Source organism: Zootoca vivipara, chromosome 13, assembly GCF_965207765.1.
Source record: "Zootoca vivipara chromosome 13, rZooViv2.hap1.1, whole genome shotgun sequence".
NCBI lineage: Eukaryota > Metazoa > Chordata > Lepidosauria > Squamata > Lacertidae > Zootoca > Zootoca vivipara.
The window spans coordinates 19,903,787-19,930,789 of NC_142596.1; the positions used below are offsets into that span (position 1 = coordinate 19,903,787).

At 44.8% G+C, this 27,003-nt stretch overlaps 1 protein-coding gene across 1 annotated transcript in view; it reads right to left on the reverse strand.

Annotated features, from left to right (window-relative positions):
* The window catches only part of PLEKHO2 (pleckstrin homology domain containing O2), a 36,304-nt gene extending 23,562 nt beyond the window's left edge, over window positions 1-12,742 (reverse strand). Inside the window, exon 1 of the mRNA XM_035131677.3 lies at window positions 12,222-12,742. Coding sequence (XP_034987568.3) covers window positions 12,222-12,230 — 9 coding nt within the window. The 5' untranslated portion in view covers window positions 12,231-12,742. The remainder of the gene's footprint in view (window positions 1-12,221) is intronic.
* Between the last annotated feature and the right edge of the window lie 14,261 nt (window positions 12,743-27,003).

Here is a 27,003-nt window from a genome sequence, read left to right on the forward strand (position 1 = left end):
ATTAGAAACTCAAACCTTGATACCCCCCCCCACAGCACGTTATGCAGCTATACAAGCAACTTCAATTTATTTGCACAGCATAAGAGGCATAGCTGCCAAGTTCCGGCCTGAGAAATAAGGGACTGGACCGGAAGTAGCAGACCGGAAGGAGCGCTGCCGCCATTTTAGAACTGGGCGGAGCATGCTCAGAAGCTACTTTTGATGCTCTGCCCTGTTCCAAAATGGCCGCCGCACCAGAAGTCGCACTGCAGCCATTTTGGAACTGGGCAAAGCAGCATCAAAAGTCGCTTCTGAGCATGCTCCGCCCAGTTCCAAAATGGCCGGCGCGGCAGAATAAACCGGGGAAAAACAAAAAAATCTGTTTTTTCGGCTGGGAACAGCTGGAAAAACGGGGGTTTCCCGGGGAATACGGGAGACTTGGCAGCTATGATAAGAGGTGCTCAGTTTTTCTCCTGTATCTCCCCACCAGCACCATTCTCCATTATTTAAGGAGAAAAGAAATTGCAATCAAGCAGAGAGAAACCTTTTGTGAAATGTTTGTTTGTTTATTTGCGTGTTTGTGTGTGTGTGTGTTTAGTGCACTACAAATGAGCATAGCTGCCAAGTTTTCCCTTTTCTCGCGAGGAAGCCTATTCAGCATAAGGGAAAATCCCTTTAAAAAAGGGATAACTTGGCAGCTATGCAAATGAGCCAGTCGCTGCCCTCAGGCTCTCAATAAAAAAAAAGACACAGCACACAAGGAAAAAGGAATTGGAGGAAGGAGGAAAACAAGTTCCTTCAAATTACAGTTCTTATAATTGGCAACTGCTCACTGATCAGATCCAAGCCAAGAGGTCAAGGCAGCTCCTGCCATGCAGTCCTTCCATCAGGATACTAGCCCTCCCTCACATACAGTGGTACCTCGACTTACGAACGACTCAACAACCGAATTTTTCGACACGAATGGGGGTAATAGCCGCGTGCTTACGAATGTCTCGACACCCCCCCAAACCCCGCTGCGGTTTTTGATAGGGATTTTTCGACTTACGAATTTTTAGATAGGGTTGCTTCGACTTACGAATTTTTCCGTTTCCAATGCATTCCTATGGGAAATCGCATTTCCAATGGCGTTTTTCGACTCACGAATTTTTCGACTTACGAAGGTGCCTTCAGAACGGATTAAATTCGTAAGTCGAGGCACCACTGTATTCATCGAGGACAAACTGGGGCAGGATGGGCACCACTTTTCAGGCAGGCTTAAGTGAGTCTTGTCTAACATTCCGACTTCCTCCCCCTGCAAACCTTTGAGGACTGGCACGTGGGGGTTCACCTGAGCACCCCTACAGTATAATGTAGAATAAATGTGTTGAAGAGAAAGGTCTGGTAAAGGAGAAGTGAGAAATCTAACGTAAAAAGTAAAATAGAAAGAAAAGGAGAATAAAATCACAGAAACTGAGACATGAACGAGGAGGGCTCGAGGTGTGAGGCAAGGACCTGGAGCGCCAGATTCCACGACTTCTATATGCAACACTGGCAGACAGCATGCGGTCACTTGTTTGGCCAGGCCTGGGATATATAGCAGGAGCCTGACCTCTCTAATCTACTCTTGTCAACAGCACAGCACTTACTCCTCTGGCTCCGGCCTTGACTGAACAGCATTCCCCTCCCAATTCTAAATCTAGCCCCAGATTTAGACACTAAGATCCCTGGCCTGCCAACCGGTAGAGCAAAGGTAAAGGTAAAGGTACCCCTGACCATCAGGTCCAGTCGTGGCCGACTCTGGGGTTGCGCGCTCATCTCGCATTATTGGCCGAGGGAGCCGGCGTATAGCTTCCAGGTCATGTGGCCAGCATGACAAAGCTGCTTCTGGCAAACCAGAGCAGCACATGGAAACGCCGTTTACCTTCCCGCTGTAGCGGTTCCTATTTATCTACTTGCATTTTGACGTGCTTTCGAACTGCTAGGTTGGCAGGAGCTGGGACCAAGCAACGGGAGCTCACCCCGTCACAGGGATTCGAACTGCCGACCTTCTGATCAGCAAGTCCTAGGCTCAGTGGTTTAACCACAGCGCCACCTGGGTCCCTTAGCAAAGGTATGGACCTCAAATAAGGAGGTCCTTCTTTAGGGTTATCCCCAAACTTTGGCCCTCCAGATGTTTTGGACTACAGTTCCCAACATCCTTCACCACTGGTCCTGTTACCTAGGGATCATGGGAGTTGTAGGCCAAAACATCTGGAGGGCCGCAGTTTGGGGGTGCCTGGTTTAGACTGAGGCATCATGCCTGTTTCTACCACTTCCAGCCACATTGCTCACCGATGGGGACTAGCAGCATCAGCAGGGAGACTCGCACCCCGAAAATATGCTTTAGGTGGGGGGAGGGGTGCTTTGTCAATCTCCCACAAAACGCTACCTCTGGAAACCATCCAATTGACTGAAAACATGTTTTTTTTTAAAAAAAAATTCATTGAAAGAAATGATTTAAGATCCCTCAGTAATTCAGGGTTTTCTTTGACAAGACTCTCTCTCTCTCAGATCGGGGAGGGAGATAAGAGAGCTAGCTCCCTTCCCAGCCCCTCCCGGCCCCTTGCCTAGGCCTCAATTGTTGTCTGCAGAGGGAGACATGTGACTGGCTGATTAGATTACAGTATCTGTCTGGAAACTGTAGAAATGGGTCCTTCCTTTCCTTTCCTAGAGAAGCTGCAGAACTGTGAGTTGAACCCCATAAAAACAGGTTTTTTCCCTTTGCAAGGAAACTCAGCAACTTTGAGCTGATCCTAAAAAAATGAAGCTTTCCCCCTTTGCAAAAAAGCTGCACAACTCTGAGCTGACACACCCTCCCCGCAAAAACGGGGCTTTTCTCATTTGCAAAAAAAAGCTGCACAACTTTGAGCTGATCCTTTAAAAAAAATGGAGCTTTCCCCCTTTGCAAAAGAAGCTTCCTCAAATATTTAATGGGGGGGCAAAGGCACCTAGGCCTCTAGGTGTTGGCTGCTATGCCTAGGACAATTCAAGAAAGCAAAAAAATTTTTTTCTTGTTTTCCTCCTCTAAAAACTAGGTGTGTCCTAGTGGTCAGGTGCGTCCTATGGAGCGAAAAAATATGGGTACCTAACTTGGTGTTTCCTGTTCGCACTCTTCAGTCACATTCATACCCCTTTTTTGTCCTAAAAAAAATGAGCCTAGGCCTCCGTCACAGTTGATCAGAGCTGCACTAATAGAAGCCCATAGCCAGGACAACTACTCGAACACACCAATATGGTCTAAGGAAAAAACATCCTAAGTTCCAGCACACTTTCCTACTAAGGGCAAACAGCTTCTATTTTCCAGGCCAAATAGCCCCCCCCCGACCTCAAAGACAATAATATCTCTCTTTTTAAATTAAAGTCTCATAATGTCTTGTGAGAGCTGACAGGATGAGTTCAAATAAACTTTGCAGCACACATTCTCAGAAGATCAGATTCAAGAGATTCAAGATTCAAAATTTCATGAGTCTGACCCCAACATCTTAGAGAGTGTTTTGCATGACTTTTAAGTAGCACTGCAAAGGTGAAACATATTAGAAAGAAAATGGAGGAAAGCACACACAGAGAGAAATGCTGAGATGGATATTCTGGTGATTTATTTATTTATATTTATATTTACCAAATATTCCGGCGTATAAGACGACTGGGCGTATAAGACGACCCCCAACTTTTGAGAAGATTTTCCTGGGTTAAAAAGTAGTCTTATACGCAGGAATATACAGTATATTTATATTTATATTATTTATATACCACTCTTTATCAAAAGATCCCAGGGCAGTATTATTAATATAATATAATATAATAATAACCCTTTACCAAAAGATCCCAGGACAGTATTTATTATTATTATTATTATTATTATTATTATTAAAGTATTATATTAATAATGTAATATAATAACCCTTTATCAAAAGATCCCAGGGCAGAGTACAACATTCAGAACACGTTTTATGGAGAATCAATACTAAAAACATAATAAAAAAGCATAGCAACAGGCAGCATAATAATAAAATAATCATAATAACAGTCATATATGCCACCAGCTTTAACACACCATAAGTTATTTAATGAGTTAAAAGCCTGAGTAAAGAGGAATGTTTTTGCCTGGCAGCTAAATACATGTAATAATGGCACCAGGCGAGCCTCCCTTGGGAAAGCATTCCAGTCGGGGAGCCACCACAGAAAAGGCCTGTTTTCTTGTTGCCACCCTTTGAACCTCTCTGGGAGTGGGGATGTAGAGAAGGGCCTGAGATGATAAGCGCAGGGTCTGGATCGGTTTGTACGGGGAGAGGCAGTCCTTAAAGTATTGAGGTCCTGAGGCTTAATAAGTCAACCCCATCACTTTGAATTGGGCCTGGAAACTAATTGACAGCCAGGGCAGATGAATCAGGATATGTTCTGGTGAACAATCTGGCCATTGCATTTTGCACCAGCTGAAGGTTAGGTTATCTTACTCTCTCTCCCCCCCCCCCTGACAATTAAAAACTTCTCTTCTGTTGCTGGTCAACATATTCACTGTAAGTACTGCTCTTTGTAAAAAGATTTGTTTGAACATTTGTGTTTTAGTGCTTGGATCACTTTTGTGCTGATGTTTGCTCTTTATTTGTAAGTTGCTCTGAGCAACTGCTTTGTGAGGAGGGAAAGCAGGGCATAAAAATGTTTTGAATAAAAAATAATTAAATCTGGCTTTAAATGTGCAGTACAAACAAACAAACAAGTACCCCAAATGTCTTCCTTATGGGAACATGACTATTCCTAATTTTAATTAGATTGATGCTGAAAAGGTTTGCAATTTAGATTTCTTATTCAAATCTCTTTGAGGGATTTATTTTATATAATAACTGACTTTTTATTTTTATTATTTGTATATCGTATTGTTGTTTTATTGCTATGGCCAATGGCTGATGCAAATAAAGATTCATTCATTGATTCTTTGAGGGTAAGGAGTGCTTAAATCAGATTAAATGTATTCTCTTTAAAAAAACAAGAACTCATCTTTCTAATATACCAGGAACTTGTATCTTACTACGTATTACCACTTCCTGCAACTTTCAGCTCTTGTACAAATATAGACATGTAGGATTTCTGATTAAGCTCCTTTTGGTGCAACTCTTAGAAGCATATCAAGAGTCTATAACTCTAACCTCCTTTGCACAGGGCTAAAAAAAAGAAAAACTATGAACCAGATCGTTGAAATTCAGGCAGAAATGTTATGCACATCTACCTGGAGTAAGTCCCCCGCTGAATATGCATGAGGCTTACTTCTGAGACATATGCAAAATTGCAGTGCAACAAATACAAGTTCTGCAAATGGCAGGCCTGGGTTTCTCTGCATGTTTGACCCCAATGATCACACCACTGACATGGGTTTAATGGTTTGTTTTTTAGGGTTTGGGGAGGGGGCAGCCAGTGCATCAAAAATAAAGTTACTCCAGTTGCTGGAACGAGCATGCCCAGTTTATACCAGTTCACTTCTTTGTAGTGGTCTGCAGCTAGTGTGGTCCAGCAATAAACGCGGTCGACTCAGAAGCCACACAACTGCTTTGAAAACAGTGCTCTGACATGGATCCAAAGGATGCCCATTGGCAAGTCACCAGGTATATGGCCAACAGAGGTTAGCTCGGCTGTTTCCGATGTAACGTTGGCTCCAGCAGATGTATAACTAGTGGTACCCTCCCTCCTAGTCTCCTCCCACACTGTAACCAAAATGTGCACAGTGGATTCGAACATTAGTGATGAAATTCTGGACGGCACCATTTCATCTTCCGCAGGGGACGGTTACATTTTTGGATACTCGCACACAAACTTTCAAACTAGCCTATCTAGAACAACTTTGGCCCAGAAATGGAAGACACGACATGACTTAAACCGCTTGTTGCGGTAGAAGGGTATGTGAACTCCGGCTATTGCAGAGAAAATAACCCACAAATTACATGTTCCTAAGGGTAAGGAAGACTTGGATCATTTCAAAGCTGTTGGTGGGATATAATTTCTTTTGTGTCAAATTATGATGTACAAAGCTCTCTTCCCCCACATTAGTAAAAATCTTTATAGACCGTCTACCTTGGATCTCAAATGCCTTGGCTCCCAAACAATTGAAACCCGGAAGTGAGTGTTCCGGATTTTTAATGTTCTTTTGGAACCCGAACATCCATCACGGCTTCCGATTGGCTCCAGGAGCTTCCTGCAGCCAATCAGAAGCCACACTTTGGTTTCCGAATGTTTTGGAAGTCGAACAGACTTCCGGAACGGATTCCGTTCAACTTCCAACTGTACCACCCTCTCTCCCTCTCTTTCCTGGAGAAGAATACTTTAAGCCTTGCTTCCAAGTATACTAGAATATTGCCTGAAGGGAGCTTTGCATTTGTATGTGTGGAAAATTCAGACATACGGTATGACTATACACATGCAATCTATATATATATATATATATATATATATATATATATATATATATATATATATAACCTGTCCAAAATTTAACCTTTTGGCCTCCATTGTACAGTGAACATTTCTTATTATGGGACAAACAGAAATTCCAATTTGAGGGAGGGGTTGACAAATGTTGGGTGGCTTTAATAGTAATCTAACGTTTAGGCTCGCCAGGACCCCTGCTCCTTTCTCAATATGGAAGGGCAGGGCGAGGGTGTGTGTCTCCTATTTCCCATTCAGCTTTATTCAGAGGCACTTGGAGAATCTACAAGGTGCAGCATAAACTCAGGGGCAGTCAGGAAGAGGGCTTAGACACATCTTCTGTTGCCTCCAAGGCACTCAGAGGACTCTTGCTGTAACACAGACTTAAGTTCCTACAAGCTTGCCTGTTGGGTGGGGGACACTCAATGTGGTGAGCAAACTTGTGGACAGTTGCTTCCTGAAGATCTGAGACCACAATTTCATTTTGCAATCCTTTCAAGGCAGTTGCCCTCAAACACTTTCAAAAATGATTTTTTTGCAGTTAAGTTGTCTAAGGAGGTTCTGCTGGGCTTTACAAGGCACCAAGCCTAGAGTGAAAGAACCGGTCCTGTGGAACTCCCTACCACTAGAGGTTCAGCAGGAATCTGAAAAACTATGTTTCAGACAGGCCTTTGCAACGTGAATTTCTTTTTTTAGTAACCAGTACTTACTGATGTTTTAATTGACCTTATTACAAATTGGTATACTATATTTGTTTTTTGCTTTTTAATGAAAGCGCAGACCATAAAGACATAGAAAAAATATTTTTTTTTTCTTGCAAATAAAAATGGCACAAGATTGTAAAAAAAAGCATCTTTGTAATTTTCTGCTGCCTAAAATCCTGGAAACAATTAAGGAAGATAACAGTGTGAATGGAAAAAAGGAAATAAGAAGATATAGTGAGGGCAACAAGCTTAGACAGCTTTGAAAATGAATCAAATCTATCATCTCTTAATTAGCATGATCAGTTGATACTAGCCAAAATAGGTCAATGTAACCTCCCTGTTCAGTAACAATTTAGCTGAGAATACCAGGTGCTAGACAAAGGCAAAGTTCATATTTCAGGTATGCATAGCTGCCAAGTTTTCCCTTTTCTCGTGAGGAAGCCTATTCAGCATAAGGGAAAATCCCTTAAAAAAGGGATAACTTGGCAGCTATGGGTATGGGGAACTTGCAGTCCTTTTGTAACTGCTGGATCACAACTCCCATCATCCCTGACCATTGTCTGTGCTGGCTGGGACTGATGGGAAGTGTCATCCAACAATATATAGAGGCCACAAGTTCCCCATCCTTCTTATAATTCCTTAAATGGCAGGCTCAGCCTAGAGATAACACCTGTGGTTGACCTGTCCTGTGTGTTAACTAATCCTGGAAAAAAAAACCACTGCTTGATGTCATACTTGCAAGCACCACTAAAACAAATTAACAGCCATAAGCATGCAAGTGGGGAAAAAAATATGTCACCATTCCCTCAACCACCTGAGTACAGCACAGCGATGACAAACTAATTAAGCCGCAGCACCTTGGGACTGAAATGGTTTGACTACAACTCCCCGCTAATGAGAACTGTGGTCCAACAGTGTCTGGGGACCCAAGGCTGAAGGACACTGTAGCCTAGCCCATACTTTGCAGAGCCAGTCCAAGGCATTTTGCTACCCGAGGCAAAGAATAAAGTGATGCCTTCCCTTCTGCTACATTCCATGTAAAAAAAGCTAACCAGACTGACAGCTGAATCTTACTTCAGCTCTGGCACTGGGGCAGTGCTTTCCACTGAACCTGAGGTCAATAGGCTCACCTAGTGCTCACAATATGGCACACACAGCTTTGCTCATTCCCCAACCCTCAGCATCTACCAACGTGAGGCAGCTTCCTCACTCTGCCTAATGGTAGGGTCGGTTTTGAGGTTTTGCATGCAAATGATTCCAGGTTCCAGACCCAGCCTCTCCAGGTAATTCTGGGAAACTCTCCCTTTCTGAAAACCCAGAGAGCCACTGTCAATCAGTGTGGACCAGGAATGGGGAACCTGTGGCCCTCCAGATGTTGTCGGACTGCACCTCCCATCGCACCAGCAAGCATGGGCCAACAGACAGGGATGATGAAAGCGGGAGTCCAGCAACATCTGGAAGGCCACAATGTAGACTAAACTAGGGTTTCCCAAAGTCGAGTCTCCAGGTGCTTTTGAACTACAACTCCCATCATCCCTGGCCACTGGTCCTACGGTAGTAGCTAGGAATGATGGGCGTTGTAGTCCAACAACAACTGAAGATTCGTTTGGGAAAGTGTGGACTAAACCAAGCTTGATGGACAATGATCTGACTCAGTATAAAGCAACATGCTATGTCTCCATGGCAAACTTATATACTGTAGATTTTAACAACAATTGTTGCGGCTTCACCCACACTTTTCTGGGAATCACAGAATGCCTCACAGAACTACAGTTCCCAAGAAGCACTGCGAGAGGGTAGCAGTACTGAACCTTTTAAAAAAGTCCAATGAGTACTGTAAATATAAGCTCTTATTCTTCACTGCCCAACAGGATTGAAACTGGTTTACATCTGTAGCATCACCATGCCCTTATAAAGCATTGCAAGCCATTTCCTTTCCTTTCCCCACTTCCTATTTCTCCAAGACGACGGAACAGCTGAAGGCTCCATGAAATCTCCTTTAAAAACAAAACAAAACAAAACCCACTCGATAGTGCAACAGCAATAGCAGCGAGAAAGCAGCTTATGGGTTGCCAGTACAAAAGTGCCCTGACAGAATTGGTGCAAGCACAAGTTTGTTGGCAGAAGGAAGCAGCAGCCCCATTTGAAAAGGCAAGAGTTTCAAAATGCAAAACAAGGGGGAAACCAGGGAAGGAACGAAGCAACAGCATGTTCTTCTGGACAGATCCATTTAAACTCTAGGATGAGGGGAAATGACACACCCCGGGTCAGAGGCGATTTGGGTGGAGATGCACAAAAGAATAAACAACATTTTAAAGGAGAAGCATGGTAACCTTATAGGAAAGTAGTTTTTAGCTGCAAGTAAGCACACACTGAAAGCATGCTAAGTGCTCTTAGCAAAGCAGGTCTCTATCTTGGGTTACCACCTATATCCTATTGCAGCAACATCAGCACAGGAGAGGCAGAATGTAGTAAATATAATGGGTTCAATTGCCTTCTTGTGACCCTTTGAATTAATTATGTCAAGAGTTTAAATAGCCCGGTGGTCTGTACTGAATTGCCTCCAAGTACAAAATGTAGGAAGGGCAATAGTTCACTGGCAGTGCGCATGCTTTGCATGCAGAAGGTCCCAGGTTTAATCCCCAGCATCTCCAAGAAGGTCTGGAAAAGATTTACTGTCTGAAACCCTGAATAGCTACTGCCAGTCAATGTAAACGAGGGGTACCCACTAATATGCTGCTACACTGCAACTCCCATCATCCCTGACTACAGGTCTTGCTGGCTGGGGCTGATGGGAGTTGTAGTCCCACAACATCTGGAGGACACAATGTTGGCTTTCCCAGTTATAGACAATATTGAGCCAGGTAAACTAATGATGTGACTTGGCAGCTTCCTATGCTCCTATGAGTTTGAGTATTAATTTATCGAGTTATTTACCCACAAACTAACAATGCTGAAGAAATACAACCTGTGTCGTTAATCATGATTGTGCAACCCGTACAGCACATAGGCGACAATTACTCACACAATTAATATTCTTGTTCAAAGACAATTTTTCACCATTTATCAAGTTTGTGAGAATAAGACAACGACTTACAAAGTGCCATGGAAACTTATAAGCTAGCTAAAATAAAGTGAACTTGCAGTGTCAGGTAGGTAAGTTCAACGATGTTCCCTGTTTACTATATTTCCTAGGAATGAATTGCCAGATCCCAAAGAACAATAAGTCCATATCACTAGCTTATAAGTTTTCATGGCACTTTGTAAGTAAGTAATTAAGTAGCTGACTTATTCTCACCAACTTGATAAATGGTGAAAAATTGTTTTTGAACAAGAATATTAATTGTGTGCATAATTGTCGCCTATGTGCTGTACGGGTTGCACAAACTAACAATAGCTATGGGTGTGGGTCATTGTCAAGGATGCTGCTGGGTCCAGGGAGGGATTGTGTCCATGAGACATAGAAAGCTGCCTCATGCTGAGTCCGACCACTGGCCCACCTAGCTGCATACTGTTTGCACTAACTGGCAGCAGCTCTCTGGTCTTTCCCGGCCCTACCTAGAGACACTGGGGATTGAAATTGGGACCTACTGCATGCTCTGTCAGTGAAATACAGGCCTCTCCATCCCAACCAACTGGAAAATAGGAAGCTCCCTTATACTGCATCAGACCACCAGTCCATCTAGCTCAGTACTGTCCACACTGACTGGCAGCAGCTCTCCAGGGTTTCAGTTCAGGGGCATTCCTAATCCTACCAGGATCGAACCTGGGAAGTTCAACATGCAAAGGAGCCGTTCTACCATGGAGCAACAGTCCTTAAAGGCATTTCTCTCAGGTTGCTTCATCAGACTGCATGTCAGAGTTGCACAGTGGGTCACCAGGATCTGGAGAGATTGAGGGTGCCTGAGCCTAGCCCCTTCTACCCTGGGCTATGGCAATTCCCTGCTTCTTGTGAGCCACGGCAAAGAGAAACACCCACACACCCCCAGCTGTCTTAAGCCAAAAGCACACTCGAAGCATCATTTCCTACAGCGAGGTTCACCCAGTTCAATTTATCAGCAACCGCTGCCTAAGCATTGCCAGCTTTTGTTCTATTTTTTAAATTGGCCCTATTCCACTGTTTTCAGCAGCAACTTGGTGCCCAGGAATTAAGTCAGCAAAGCTGTCCCACCGACACTTGATGCCTAAGACGGGAGTGTGCCAAGCTGCTACAAAAGGCACAGGAGCAAGGTGAGAGTAGGAAGCTTGGCAACTTTCGTCCACCACCTGAGTTTTCTCATAGCAGGGCAAAGCAACTCCAGAGAGACCTCAGAAGCAAGCACGTGCTCCTTTTCCAGCAACCTCAGACATCCATCAACAAAACAAGCTATGTTTTCCTCCCTCTCCTATTCCCAGGCCAAAGACCATTCCATGCCAATAGGAAAACAAACTTTTAAAAAGACTTTCATCCAGGCCCTTTTGAGAGCTCCCTCTGTTTAATTTCAGCAGCAACCTTGGCAGGAAGCAGGGGGGAGCATCCAGTCTCCCCCCCCCTTTACCTCTATCCTCAGCTACAGTATATTTGCCCTCCACTAGCTTTTCCTAACCTCCCCCACCACCACCACCACCACCAAAAAAAAGCTTTTGAAACTGACTTACTCCTCTTTGGATGTTAAACTTAACAAGTTCGGTCAGCTTTCAAAACAAGATCTGGATAAGAATGTTTAAGAAGGTAGTTTCTGTTGCATGCCCTGTACCCTAGTTTCTGACAATCTATCGATCTAGGATCCATCCTATTCTCTTGACAGCAATTTGTTTTAACTGATTTTAATATTGTATTTTCACATGGCTGTAACCCGCCCGGGACCCCACAGCGAAGGGCTGATAAGAAATCTAAATAATCACAGGATCAAACACACGCCCAGCCAAGAGCAGAGGAAAGCAAGCAGTTGGACCCAGAGGACTAGAAACTTAACTTCTTGAACAAACAGAAAAGGGGTGCATTCCTCCCTCCTCTATCTTGTAACTCGCCACATCTCGCCCATTCCTTCTCCCTCCCAAGTATGCAAAGCCTTTTTAAGCTGCCTTCCTTTGCCAACCCATTGCACTTGAAACATTACTCACATCTTCCATGGTGGAGATGGGGGGGGGAGAGGAAAGAAGAGGTCGATGCGTCTCCCACCCCTTGCAAAAATAATAATACTAATTCTTATTATTATCTGGATTTCTCGCCAAACACGCCGGGCGCGCTTCTTCGCTCGGAGATCGCTTTTTAATGCCTTCTCAGGAGCCTCGGGGCGTTTCTTCCATCCTTCGCCCGGGCTCTGCCAGAGTCCCGGAGCTTGCAAGCAGCAGCCGGCGGATCAAACATGCCGGGTTTGGGCGCTGGGGAAGGAACGGGGAGGTGGAGGTTCAACAACTTTCCAGGCTGGCGAAGAGAAAAAGGAAAGTCCAGGGTCTGTTCGGAAGTTGCAAAGAAACCAGGTCCGCCCGCCGATGCTGCTTTGCAGCGCCTCTGGCTGCTCCTCTGTTTGCTTCGAAACAACTTTGCAAAAAGAAGACACAGCGGCAGCAGCAGCAAAAAAATATTGGTTTCCGGTAGTAGCTTGAGCTCTTAGGGAAGGAGAGGAGGAGGAGGAACCAGCAGCAGCTGAGAAGGGGAAGCTGCCCCCCCACCACCACCTACACAGCCACTGGGTGAGATCCAGCTCGTTTGCAGGGCTGTATCTAGCGTGCCAGCGTCTACTTGGGAGTAAGTCCCGCATGAGCGCCTCGGCTCCAAAGCGAGAGGCTCTGGGGACACCGGAGCTAGTGACTCCCAGGTGTTGGTGAACTACAACTCCTCATTTTGGGTGCTGGGAGTTGTAGGCCAACGACCTCTGGATGGTGTCATCTTGAGGACTAGCTGGTGTGCATTCTTAACAGCCCCACACGCAATCATTTTATTCATTTGTCACTTTTTTACCAGCAAAAAGTCTCAAAGGGGCATAGAATGAAGGTTTAAACTGCAACACGCACACATACAAAGACAAACAAACCCACAAATTCAATACTTGGGGGGGTGTATATTACTGCATAATAATCTTTTACATTTGTCTAAAAGTGCAAAAGGCTTCACCTGCATTATCTATTCCTAATCCATAAAACAATTGCTGTAAACAAATTAAAATATATAAAATCCACTGTTAGGCAACACTAGATTCTGCCCCCCCCCTTTAGGCTCCCCGGGTTCCACACCTCTAATTTAAGAGCAGAAGACCTTCAAACAGGTGGGTGGGTTCTGGGCTGGAGGAATGAAGGAAACAGCCAGGGATGTATTGGGATAGAAGAAGGGAAAGCAAAGGGGACCCAAGACCCCAGAGAGGGGCACTTGGTACAGTCACAGTTAGTAGCCCCTCTCCTACCTGGGGAATTGCGGTTGTCCTATTAGCCAGCCTCTACTATGGCTGCTGTTGCTGAATGCCAGGCTGGCTCTGAGTAAGGCCTCCTTCACCCATGATCTGATTATGGATGAGGAGGCTGATCTGGTCTGTATCACAGAGACCTAGGTGGGTGAGCAGGGTGGAGTTGGTCTCATCTAGCTGGGCCCACCTGGGTGCATGATGATGCAGCCGACTTAAGGATGGGGGGGGGGAATTGCTATAGTCCATAGGGATTCCATCTCTCTCTCCAAGTTCTCTGTCGAGTTGCAGGGCGGGGGGGGGGGGGAGATCTAGAGTGTGTGTTCCTGGCACTGGGCAATTGGGACAAATTAGGAATTCTGCTGGTTTGCTACATACCTCTCTGCCCAGTTGTCTTCCTGCAGTGTTGAGGACTCCCAGACTCCTGTTTCTGAGGGACTTCCAAAATCCATGCCAAGGTGAATGGCTCTGGAGTGGCTCAGGACTTCATGGCTGCCATGACGACAATGGGACATGTCATCAGTCCAACACATGTGGCAGGCCACAGTCTGGACCTTGTTTTCTCAACTGGGAAGAAAGAGGGTGACCTGAAAGTGGGGGGGGGGTATTGGCATCAGTCTTTTGTCTGATCACTTCCTGTTGAGATCACTTCCTGTTGAGATCACGGCTTTCAGCACCTCTCAAAGGCTGATGGGTCCAATTGGCTCCTAGAAGATGGCCCTGATGAATTTTCTGACTGATATGACTGGCACTCCTGTCAAAGCCCTGGCAAACTTATGGAACATTTAAATGGCTCAGGCCCGTTGACAGGATCCGACCCTGAGAGTCCTCTCCCACTTCGTAGAGCCTATTTGGCTCTGTGGTATATTCCAGAGTTTAGGGCAATGAGACAAGCTGGAAGGCAAGTAGAGGAAAACTCCCATTAAATGCATTTGAACACTGGTGGGGGCTCATCATCAAGCCTACTTATTGGCATCCTCACTCTGCAATACAGAGCTTTTCCTTTGGGCCTTTTACAGTCTGGCCCAAACAAGGTGGTAGAACCAATAGTAGCCTGCTGTGACATGTTCGCAAAGCATTTTGAGGATAAATTCCCTTTCATTCACTGGGACCTTGACAGCAGATGAATCTCAAGAGGTGTTCAGAGCACTCTCCAGTGCTGTTTGTTGTGTTGGATGAATTTCAGTTAGTAAGACTCAAGGATGTGGACAGGGTGCTTGGATCGGTCAAGGTCAACTTGTACACGTGATCCTCTTACCTTGATAGGGTAAGGAAGCTGTAAGGTAAGGTAAAGGACGCTGGAACGGTTAAGTCCAGTCAAAGACTATGGGGTTGCGGCGTTCATCTCACTTTCAGGCCGAGGGAGCCGGTGTTTGTCCACAGAACTTTCTAGGTCATGTGGCGAGCATGACTAAACTGCTTCTGGCGCAACGGAAAACCGTGACAGAAACCAGAGCACACGGAAACACCGTTTACCTTCCTGCCACAGTAGTACCTATTTATCTACTTGCACTGGCATGCTTTCAAACTGCTAGGTTGGCAGGAGCTGGGACAGAGCAACGGGAGCTCACTCCGTTGCGGGGATTCGAACCGCCAACCTTCTGATTGGCAAGCCCAAGAGGCTCAGTGGTTTAGACCACAGCGCCACCTGCGTCCCTTATAAGGAAGCTGTACCCCCTGGGGCTGATGGGATTTGTGGTCCAAAACATCTGGAGGGCACAAGATTGTGGAATGCAGGGATGGGGCCATTGTCACCCACTTGCTTCTCCTTGATGTTGGTGTCCTGCTACAAAAAAAAAAAAATCTACAAAGCCCGTTGGAGCATGCACAATAGTCGTACAATATGGGGAGGGGGGAAATTAGTGTATTTGCATTGCAAGCAACACTGGCTCTCTTGTACCAGTTTCAGATTTCGAAGGAAAAAATAATATTGTTTCTCTCTGGCCATATTTGGACAACAACCCACACTCGGCTATCTTTCAAAATGTAACACCCTAGCTTTAAAACAGCACAGCTGGAGGAAATAATGGGTGAGTAACTATAATGACTGGGTGTTGGCCAATAAAATTGCATTTCCTGGAAAATATTAATCAGGTTTTTTAAAAAAACAAAACCGAGTATATTTTCAGACAGCACATGTGTGTGTGACAATAGAGATTTCACACATACATAAGCGATGCTAGTTTAGAACTTTATTTGGGGAGGAGGGGGGTAAAGCTGACAAAATTGTACCAAAGATTAGAGCCTGCACCATGCACCAAGCTATTTATCCCATCAAGGGCAGGAAGCTCAAGAGAACAATGTAAGAAGACTCCTACTGGATCAGACCATGAGCAAAAAAAGAGCCTGCTGAATCAGGCCAATGGCCCATGTAGTCCAGCATCCTGTTCTCATAGTGGCCAGACAGATGTCTGTGGGAAACCCGCAACCAGAACCTGAGCACATGAGCATAGTCTACCTACTTGCAATTCCCCGCAGCTGGTATTCATTGCCACTGACAGGGATAGGTAGAACATAACCATTTTGGCTAGTAGCCATTTACCATGTACACACCTGGTCCTGCATACTCCTTCCAATGGACCAGCCCTACCACTGGGCAGAGTGAGACGGCTGAGGGGTTGCTGGGCAAGGCTGTGTGTTCCATATACAGTGGTACCTCGCTAGACGAATGCCCTGCTAGACAATTTTTTTGCTAGACGAATGGGTTTTGCGATCAGAGGTTGCCTCCCAAGTCGAATTCGTTTTGTGACAAATTCGTCTAGCGAATCGCGGTTTCCCATAGGAATAAATTGAAATTCAATTAATGCGTTCCTATGGGCAAAAAAAAAAATCAATGCATTCCTACGGGATTCGCAAGACGAATTTTTCGCAAAACGAATTGACTCACAGAACGAATTAAATTTGTCTTGCGAGGCACCACTGTACTTTGGCCTACACTCCCTTAAGCTACCTGGCTGCCCTCAGGTGCAATGAAGGGACATGGCCCCATCGCCAGGAGTAAAATACAACTGCCAGCCCAAGCAGCTTGTTCACATGAAATGCTTGGTGCGTTTCCCCCCTCAAACCAGCTTCAATCCAACAAGAAAACTCAAGCCACATTCACTTCATACTACATTTGAGACAGCTATTGAGCATGGTCAGATGAGCATGCAGAGGACAGCTTCATGAATAGGGGTTCCCTATGCAATCCAAGGACAGGAAAAAACTAAAAGGTCATGCCTGTCAGGTGAAAACAACCCTGTCCGCCTCTGTGATGTGAACAACACTGCAAATGCAGACCCTTCAAGTGTCCCTATTTTCTAAGGACGTCCCTGATTTAGAGAAGCCGTCCCAGTTTCTGATTTGATCCCAGAATGTCCCCCTTTTCCTTGTTGTTGTTGTTTAGTTGTTTAGTCGTGTCCAACTCTTTGTGACCCGAGCATGCCAGGCACTTCTGTCTTCCACTGCCTCCCGCAGTTTGGTCAGACTCATGTTGGTAGCTTCAAGAACACTGTCCAACCATCTCAACCTCTGTCGTCCCCTTCTCCTTGTGCCCTCCATCTTTCCCAACATCAGGGTCTTTTCCAGGGAGTCTTCTCTTCTCATGAGGTGGCCAAAGTATTGGAGCCTCAGCTTCAGGATCTGTCCTTCCAGTGAGCACTCAGGGCTGATTTCCTTAAGAATGGATAGGTTTGATCTTCTTGCAGTCCATGGGACTCTCAAGAGTCTCCTCCAGCACCATAATTCAAAAGCATCAATTCTTTGGCAATCAGCCTTCTCACTTCCATACATCACTACTGGGAAAACCATAGCTTTAACTATACAGACCTTTGTCGGCAAGGTGATGTCTCTGCTTTTTAAGATGCTGTCTAGGTTTGTCATTGCCTTTCTCCCAAGAAGCAGGCATCTTTTAATTTTGTGACTGCTGTCACCATCTGCAGTGATCATGGACCCCAAGAAAGTAAAATCACTCACTGCCTCCATTTCTTCCCCTTCTATTTGCCAGGAGGTGATGGGACCAGTGGCCATGATCTTAGTGGGTTTTTTTTATGTTTAGCTTCAGGCCATATTTTGCACTCTCTTCTTTCACCCTCATTAAAAGGTCATTTAATTCCTCCTCACGTTCTGCCGTTAAGGTTGTGTCATCAGCATATCTGAGGTTGTTGATATTTCTTCCGGCAATCTTAATTCCGGTTTGGGATTTGTCCAGTCCAGCCTTTCACATGATGAATTCTGCATATAAGTTAAATAAACAGGGAGACAATATACAGCCTTGTTGTACTTCTTTCCCAATTTTGAACCAATCAGTTGTTCCATATCCAGTTCTAACTGTAGCTTCTTGTCCCACATAGAGATTTTTCAGGAGACAGATGAGGTGACCAGGCACTCCCATTTCTTTGAGCCTTTTCCTTAGGGTGTCCCTATTTTCATTGGAGAAATATTGTAGGGTATGGAATTGTCCAACCCCCAAGGCGTCTGAAGACAATCCTGTGTAGGGCAGTTCCCCCCCCCCAAAAAAAATGTTTAATGTTGTATTATGTTTTTATATATGTTGGAAGCTGCCCAGTGTGTTGGGGCAACCCAATAAGATGTGTGGGGTATAAATAATAAAATTATCATTATGGAATGGGACGTCACTATTTTCATCGGATAAATGTTGGAGGTGGGTATGCAAATGTGGCTTGAAACATAGCAAGAATGACCTTGGGTTTTAAGCTGATAATGTAAGCGTAACCTCGCTGTACCCAAAGATTTAATAGGTATCCTGACATGGTAAAAATAGGGATAAAGTTGGAACAGTAAATTACGAGCAGACTTACCCCGGTGAACATGAAAAAGAAGTGATTGCAGAAGTGGACCAAAAGAAGGCTGCTTCTGTGTCCAGCCCACGAGACAAGGCTCATAGCTTTCTGAACAAAATCAGATTTTTTAAATACTCTCCCCCCCCCCCCCGTGCACGGTCTGCACTTTGGGACTCCTCTGGCATCACCCCCAAGGCCTTAAATATCACAGCTGAGTAGCAGCGTCATTGCGATTTCGACACACTGGACAGATAGAGGAAGTCATGTGAAGATGAGCGTAAGAGCACTTCCCCCAAATGTAAACTGATTTGGATGAGGTTTACAAGGGGGTGGAGGTGGGGGGGCAGCATATAGAACTACAAATGGAAAATGAAGAAGTGCCTACATGAAAGTGTAATAATAAATAAAATAAATCCTCACACCAGCAACTAGCACCCTGACAGCTACTTGGAATCCAGTTCCCCAGTGGGATCCATTGGCTAAACACAGGTGCAACTGGACTGTGGGATACTGTGAGTGGCCATTTTTAATCTACCACAATGCCCCTGGCATAGCTTCACTCCAATACTTCCCCCTCTGAGGCTCCTTAGCCCACTGTAAAACTCCAAACTACTAAAATGGCGAAACCATTTCTCTTGGCTGTGAGCTATACATGTGGGATGTGTGGGGTAGATCAGTGTTTCCCAACCTTGTGCCTCCAGATGTTTTGGGACTACAACTCCCATCATCCCTAGCTAGCAAGACCAGTGGTCAGGAATGATGGGAATTGTAGTCCGAAAACAGCTGGAGGCACAAGGTTGGGAAACACTGGGGTAGATAACAGTCACGAGCCAGCGAAAGCTATTGATGTTCATTCAAGCACTAGCCATGTCCATGAAAGAAGTATATTTGGTTTTTAGCTACTGGGTCCATGTGACATGGGTCCTGAAAGCGCCACACTGGCTGCCAGGCCAAATTCAAAATGTACTATCATATACAGCCCTAAACAGCTTGGGATCCAAGTACTTAAAAGAGTGCCTTCCCCAAGACTCATCGTCTTGAACCCTGTGATTGGCAAGTGGTGGTGGTGGTGACAGGGCCTTTTCAATGGTGGCTCCTTGGTCGTGGAATGCCCTTCTTAGTGAGGTGAGCCTGTCCCCATCATTATTAACTTTCAGGAGGAATTTGAAAAAGTTTCCTGTTTACCCAGGCATTTGCTGGCTGAAGGATACTGTTCCAGGCAACCCTCAGATCTTCAGATGGAGAGATGTTTGTGACTGCCTTCAGGATGTTTTTAAACTGCAACTGATTTTAGAAATTAAAAAAAAATTAGAATGTTTGGTTTTTTCTTCTTCTTTTAAATGGTGGTCTGTTTGCCACCCTGGGCTCCTTGGGGAGGAAGGGCGGGATATAAATTCAAGACGTAAATAAAATACTGAAAAGCTGAGAGGAAATGTCAAGGACATTGATGTAAAGCCAACCTCAGAACTCCACGGAGTTTTGCAAGTGTAACGGAGAGAGCCAATTTAGCCCTTGAATGAACAAGTCTGTGGCTGGCCAAAGTGACGCTGAAGGAAGACAGGAGATGCAACATTTCTCACCGAGAGAAGTACAGCCCTGTATCCAATATAGAGGTGAGGATGGGGAACAGAAAAGTCCCAGTGAAATATAATAACACCCCTGCCCCGAAGAGCCCTATGTCAGCAAGTATGGGGGAAGCTTTTAACGTCCAATGAAACTCTCGCTTTTGGGACTGATTGCTCTAGATCTCCAGTTTTCAGACTTCAGGACAGGGCTGGCATGAAAGAGGAGCATATAAAATTATGGATGATGTGACGAAAGTGGGTAAGGTAGGAACGGGGAGACTCCAGATGTTACTGGACCCTCACCAATGGGGCCTGTGGCCCTTGGGACTGGTAGTGGAGCCCAAAAGTAGGTGGATCCAGAGCCAAAGACAGGCACAGTCAACTAAGTGTAGTGGTGACTGGGAACGGCCGCCGAGACCACATAATACCTACGTTGGCTCCCCGTACAATTCCGAGCACAATTCAAAGTGTTGGTGCTGACCTTTAAAGCCCTCAACAGCCTCGGCCCAGTATGCCTGAAGGAGCGTCTCTACCCCCATCGTTCAGCCTGGACACTGAGGTCCAGCTCCGAGGGCCTTCTGGCGGTTCCCTCGCTGCGAGAGGTGAGGTTACAAGGAACCAGGCAGAGGGCCTTCTTGGTAGTGGCACCCACCCTGTGGAACGCCCTCCCATCAGATGTCAAATAAATAAACAACTACTGTATCTGACTTTTTGAAGGCAGCCCTGTTTAGGGACATTTTTAATGTCTGATGTCTTATTGTATTTTTAATATTTTGTTGGGAGCCACCCAGCCAGATGGGCGGGGTATAATAATAATAATAATAATAATAATAATAATAATAATAATAATTATATTGTCTCCATGCTCCTCGCGGCTGAATTCTATAAGGGGGAACACTGAATTCAGGAGGATGAAGCTGTCGGGCAGAGACATCCGCGGACTGGTTGTAAGTGAGAAGGTAGGGAGGTGGGGGCTGCCTGGGGGAAGAGGGGCAGCACCCCACTTGCAAATAGACTTTCCAAACATGCAGAGGAAGCTGTGGAAACACAAACAGGTAAACCATAAACAATTGCAATAGCTGAGATTGTCTCAAACCATCATCTGTGTTTACGTTTATGGGAGCTAATCTTGGAGACTATAAAATGCGGTTAACCTCACTAAACAAGATTAAGCCAATATGTATGTATAAATCATTACTCTGATTTCATTATTCTCAGTCCAGCAGATCCCTCTTTCCATACCTAATGCACCAGCAGTGTGATCTCCATGACTCTTAGATCCGAAGCAGAATCTTTTGACTTTGGGAGGCAACTCAACCAGAAAGGCCAACCTGAATATATTTATGAAGGAGCCGCACTTTCTGATGGAATGAAACCCTTCTGCTGGAAAAAGAAATATGATGGTGATAATTTAGCATTTATCTAGCACATATATTTCTATATATATCTCATAGGTAGGTAGATAAAATTCTATTTTTATTTTAAAGTTAATTTTGGCAACATTCAGCCTAAAAAACTTGAAGAGAAACATTGAACAAACCTTATACAATTGTAATACTGTTTCACTCACACTTTTATACACCACATCTCAATAATGTATTACCAAATAAAATATTATAGGGTCATTAATGATTACGACTAAAAAAAAAGTCAAACCCAAATTGAGATTGTGGGAGGTAGTAGTTCTCTTGACAGAACATAATTTATAGCCACCCCCTTTTATCCAAAGAGCTCAAATTGGTATACCCAGTTCGCCCTCTCTCCATTTTATGGGGGAAACCCATTTTATGGGGAAACCCAGCCAGATGGACAGGGTATAAATAATAAATTATTATTTATCCTCACAACAGCGGGCTGAGAGACAGCGACTGGTCCAAGGTCACCCAGTGAGCTTCGTAGCTCAGTGGGGATTTGAACCCTGGTCTTTGTCATGAACTGGCAGGACGACATATAAGAGGTTCCTTCTTAACAGAAAGTGTTGTATAATTCACCAATTATCTAGCAACAGGACTAGGTATGGCACATTTCTAAGGGTTCAAAATGCTTCATGTACAATTGTACATGCTTCATGTAGACCTTCTGTCCAACCTTCTGTTGTACGGGCAACTTCAAAGCCCCTGTTCTCACTTCTTATGGTTTTTCACCTTTACACCAGGGGTGGGGTAATATCCCCCAAATATTGCTGGATTTCCATACCTGTTAGCCAGTACAGCCAAGCGAACTTGATCAGACGCACAAATTTCCTGGCTACAGTCACCCCCTCTTTGGTGTGATGCATCATATTTCTATTTAAGGTGTAGTAATAATTTGTGTGTGCATTTTATGCAAATTTTTGCCCCATTTTGCCTTATTTATTTGGAGAAGCATTTCCTCTTTTTGGTCATGCATAAGTAGCAGTCAAAACCAAGGGCTAAGAAGAAGAGGGGCTGGGGGAAGCTGACTCATGTATAGCTTGTAGTCGTGTGGGGAATGTACATAGGATACAGAGAACCGGAGAACTTTGGAGGCTGGGCTTGCAACTTCTATCAGTCTAACTCTCTCTCTCTTTCTCAAACAAAACAGACACACATTCACTGTATCTGCGAAGAACTGATAGCCATCTGATTCTAATTATAGTGCAAATATCAGTGGTGTCTGCTGGCCACTGGGACAAGAAGGCTTGAAGGAGGGAGCCCAACAGTAGGTGCAGCCAAAACCACTGACTGGCAGAGCTAACATTTGTCTCTGACCTCCTCCCTGATGAGTTCTACAAGGAGCAAAACTGAGACTAATAATCCGGACAGGGGGACAGCTGAGGGCAGTAGGTCAGCACCCCACTTGGTCTAAAGGACCAGCCTTGACTAGTTATTATTACCCCCACATTGGGGACTGAGGCAGAAATAAAAAGGCAGGGTCACTTCCAAGCTTGAGGGGCCTCTCAGCATGATGCGCTCTGGAGGACACTTCCACAACACTCCTGGGCCTTACCTGATGAATTTACAATAGTGGCTTATAGGAGCACATCACCCAGGGCAGGGATTGGTGGCAGTGGGCCCTGCCTGAGGAACAGGGTTGCTAATGCCAAACCTGGATGCAGGCCATTTAATGAGCTTCTGGCTGTGGTGAGATTTGAATCGGAGACTTCCCAGCTCACATGTTATTTGGGATATTGTTTGTTTGTCAGTTCTGTATGCCCTTAAGGCAGCAAAATCCAATTTTGCATGGTTCCTGAGATCAAGGTGCAGGTTTCTGCCTGTTTTAAGGTTGCCAGACTTGTTTAATTTCCAAGCAAAGGGTCTGCTGGTTTTTCTTTAAGGTTTCCAGACTCAAAAGAGAGCAGGGCAATTAAAGGCACAGAAGTCCTGTCCTCTATTGAGTCTGGCAACCCTAGCCTGTTTCCATACCGTTGGACATAATTTTGAATCAAAATGGCGGAGTGAACCCTTCAGAACTGCATAGGTCTTAACTACTGATTTAATAACTGCACTGATTTTTTTTTGGCGGCGGCGGGGGGGGGGGTGTATTAGAATTTATGATCAACCCTAAGTGTGAGTCTGTTGGTAGCCATTAAGGTCCACTCAACCAGCTCTAAAAAACAGTGCATCTTTTCCAAATGTGGATCTACAGGAATGAGGGAGAACCGAGCGGGCAGAGTTTTTTCGTCTCAGGTTTTTTTTTTGCCCCAGCTAGCACAGCCATGGCGACCCTCTTTAGTGGCTACTGAACATTATTGGGCTGGCAGCGTTCGAAAGGTGGCTTCTGATATCCAACAGGTCAAAGGGCAGCACAAAGCTGCACAGTTTGCAGAACCTGCAATGGTCTAAGAGGCCTCTCTAAATGGCACTTCAAACACTGCAGGCTCTTAAAATAAACTGCAAACTTATTTTTGCTTAAGCAATGCAGCTTCCAGAGGAAGTGTGGTTGTTGAAACTTTTAAAAGGTGTGGGCCTTGTGTCGTCTCTCTTCCCCCTCCAACTTGGCACAAGGTCTCAATAGTAGAGCATCTGCTGTGCATGTAGACGTTCCTAAGTTCAATTCCCTGCATTTCCAGGTTGGGCTTAAGGTTGAAAGTGGTGGCTGAGTGTCAGGCAGGAACCACTTCTACGTCTCGCCCACCACTTTCAGTGGGTTTAATTGGGGATGTAAAAAAGGAAGGGTTTGAAATCAGATGTTCAAACTACAAAATCTCACGTTGTGGAATGGGGAACCAGCTGTAATATGGGACAGTTTCTCCCATGTGTGTGAGTGTGTTTAACTTGCACAAGAAAAGATTTTACGACAATGATTTTCATCATATTAGAATATGTTCAGTTGCCTTAAACATATTCATGTGTGTGTGTGAGGATGGTTTTGCATTAATTGGTGTGGTACTGACTTTGCAGACAAGTCATTTAAGGAGTTTTCTGTTTGAAGAGTTTTATGATCTGAGTCTGGTTTACAGAAAATGAACCCTGAGAAGGGAAAAGAGGGGCCTTGAAGTTGCCTGTCCCCAGTTAGAGTCTGGACAGCAGACACAGCTCACCTAGTCATAGTCCTCCTCACTCTGGTGAGATGTCTCCCCCCTCCCATTTAAATTCTCCCCCAAATGTGTTCTGTCATACTTCGCATTCACACTATACATTTAAACCACACGACTTCTCCCAAGGACTCTAGGGAACTGTAGTTTGTTAAGGGCACTGGGGATTATAGATCTGTGAGGGACACACTACAGTTTCCGGGGTCCTTTGGGGAAAGCTATGCACTTTGAATGTATTTTGAATATACTATGTGGGTGTGACCTCATTAACTTAACGTATTCCCTAAGAATGTCAACAAGTGCATACATAGAGGTGAGGGGGACACGGGTGGCGCTGTGGTCTAAACCACTGAACCTCTTGAGCTTGTAGATAGAAGGTTGGCGGTTCGAATCCACACAACGGTGTGATTTCCCATTGCTGTGGCCCAGCTCCTGCCAAGCTAACTACAGTGGTACCTCTACTTACGAATAACTCTACTTACGAATGTTTCTACTTACGAATGGAGCTCCGTCCGCCATCTTGGATGCGGTTTAGATAGGATTTTTTCTACTTACGAATTTTTAGATAGGGTTGCTTCTACTTACAATTTTTTTTCTCCCAATGCATTCCTATGGGATTCGACTTTTTTTCATCTGGCCATCTTATCTGGTGGTGGCTGGTGCCCATGGGGACTTTGTGGGACAGAAGGCAGAGGTCAAAAGAAAGCAGAGTCCAAGCCAATGACAAAAAGAGCCAACTCATTCTAGTTTTTGCCCCATCTTCCTCCCTGCAGAGTTCTCAAGGGGCAGCATTAAGAGTAAGGAGGAGCAATCTGGCAGGCAGTTGTAAGTGTTGGTGGGGCAGTGCCCCATTAGCCCTGATCAACCAGCCTCCACTGACCCCATTCAAAGTACGGTCTGTGTTAAGAATTAGTTGCTCAGTGTGATCCTGCAGGAAATTCCATGCAGCCTCTGCATAATCCCACAGTGATTTTGGATTGGTATCTCAGACAAAGTGGAGTCTTCTGGATGTATGACATCACATTTTGACAAAAGAACTGAGAAACACACACACACACACACACACACACACACACACACACAACACTTGCTGCGTGAGGCAAGGACATTTTGGCTGCCAAAAAGCTGGAGAGGGTTGGTGGCTTTTGCCTAAGATTTGTCATGATCGCATGAGTTTTGCAACTGAGCAAGGAGACGAATGGCAATCTCTCGCATTGAAAGACAATGCACTAAGTTTTGCATCTGGGTTGAGGTGGGTGTTGTTCTTGTGGCTTACAGTGCAGGATTATGAGAGGCAGAGACCTCCCACCACCCTGCAACTAGGAAGGCTGGCATCCGTCTGTCTCATGAGACAATGGAAGAGTGTGCCTTCAGAGGTGAAGTCAAACTGTTGGAGTCTTATAGCACCTGCTGTGGCTGTAGAGGCTGATATGGGAAAGATGTGTTTTCTTGCATCTGGGACACATGAAGGCATCCAGTGGTGCTGATGCAGGTGTCCCATGGCATTTCTTCTTTCTGCACTCCAACCAGCAATCATTCCTCCTCTGGTCACTGCTGTGAATTTTAGTTGTGTCTATTTGAGCCATATAGCCAGTCCATTTGTTTTATACAAGTCAAAGTCTTCTCGGTGCCATTTCATTTTGAAACGAAGGTCCATGGAATAATTAGCCGCTAGGCAAATCGCATAGCAAAACGACAAGAGAAATAACAAGTGGGCACTGCAACGAAGTGTTGCAGTGTATTCTTAACTCCTGTTCAGGGTTCCATCTTCCAGCCATGTCCTCTCTTCTTCCCCGCCTCCCTCAAGTTTTCTGTTTCTCTTTCCCACATTCTGTGGCTATTGAATATGCTCAATCTTCATTGGCTGTTACTATGTGGGGATTTGGCCACTATTTTGTAACCAGTCTCAGCACCCATCGCAAACTACAGTTCCCAAGATTCTCTGGGGGGAAGCCATGACTGTCAAAGTGGGATAAATGTGCTATGGATGTATGATGTGGATGTGTCCTCATATTAATTTAATTACAATTCAAGTAAAAATAAAAATAAATTTCAACCAAAATGTGTGATGTACTGTATGCTGAGTGTTGTTAGGAGATCCTATTTATTCCCTTTCCAGAATTCCAGATTTCCCCGTGAATAAGAGGGATTGATTATTAAACCACTCTGAGACTTGTAGCTCTCGGGGGGGGGGAGAATTGAAGTATGTCTCCTAATAAATCTCAGCACCCTTAACAAACTACAGCTTCCATTATTCTTTGGAGGAAACCATGAATGTTTAAAGTGGCACTATTATGCTTTAAATTTACAGCGCAAATGGGGGTCTGTGTTTGCAAAGTTGACTTTGGTTAATAAGAAAATTAATTTTTTTTAAACAAAAAAACTCCACCTGCAAAAAACACTAGGGAACACAAGATATTTCAGATTAAACCTGCGCATTGTAAACATAGCCCATAAATTATTAAGGAACAGCAGGTGGGAGTAGATCAGCAACCTTTTTCAGCTGTGGGGCGGTCCACCGTCCCTCAGACCATGTGGTGGGCAGGACTATATTTTGGAGAAAAAAAAGCAAACAAATTCCTATGCTCCACAAATAACCCAGAGATGCATTTTAAATAAAAGCACACATTCTGCTCATGTAAAAACACCAGGCAGACCCCACAA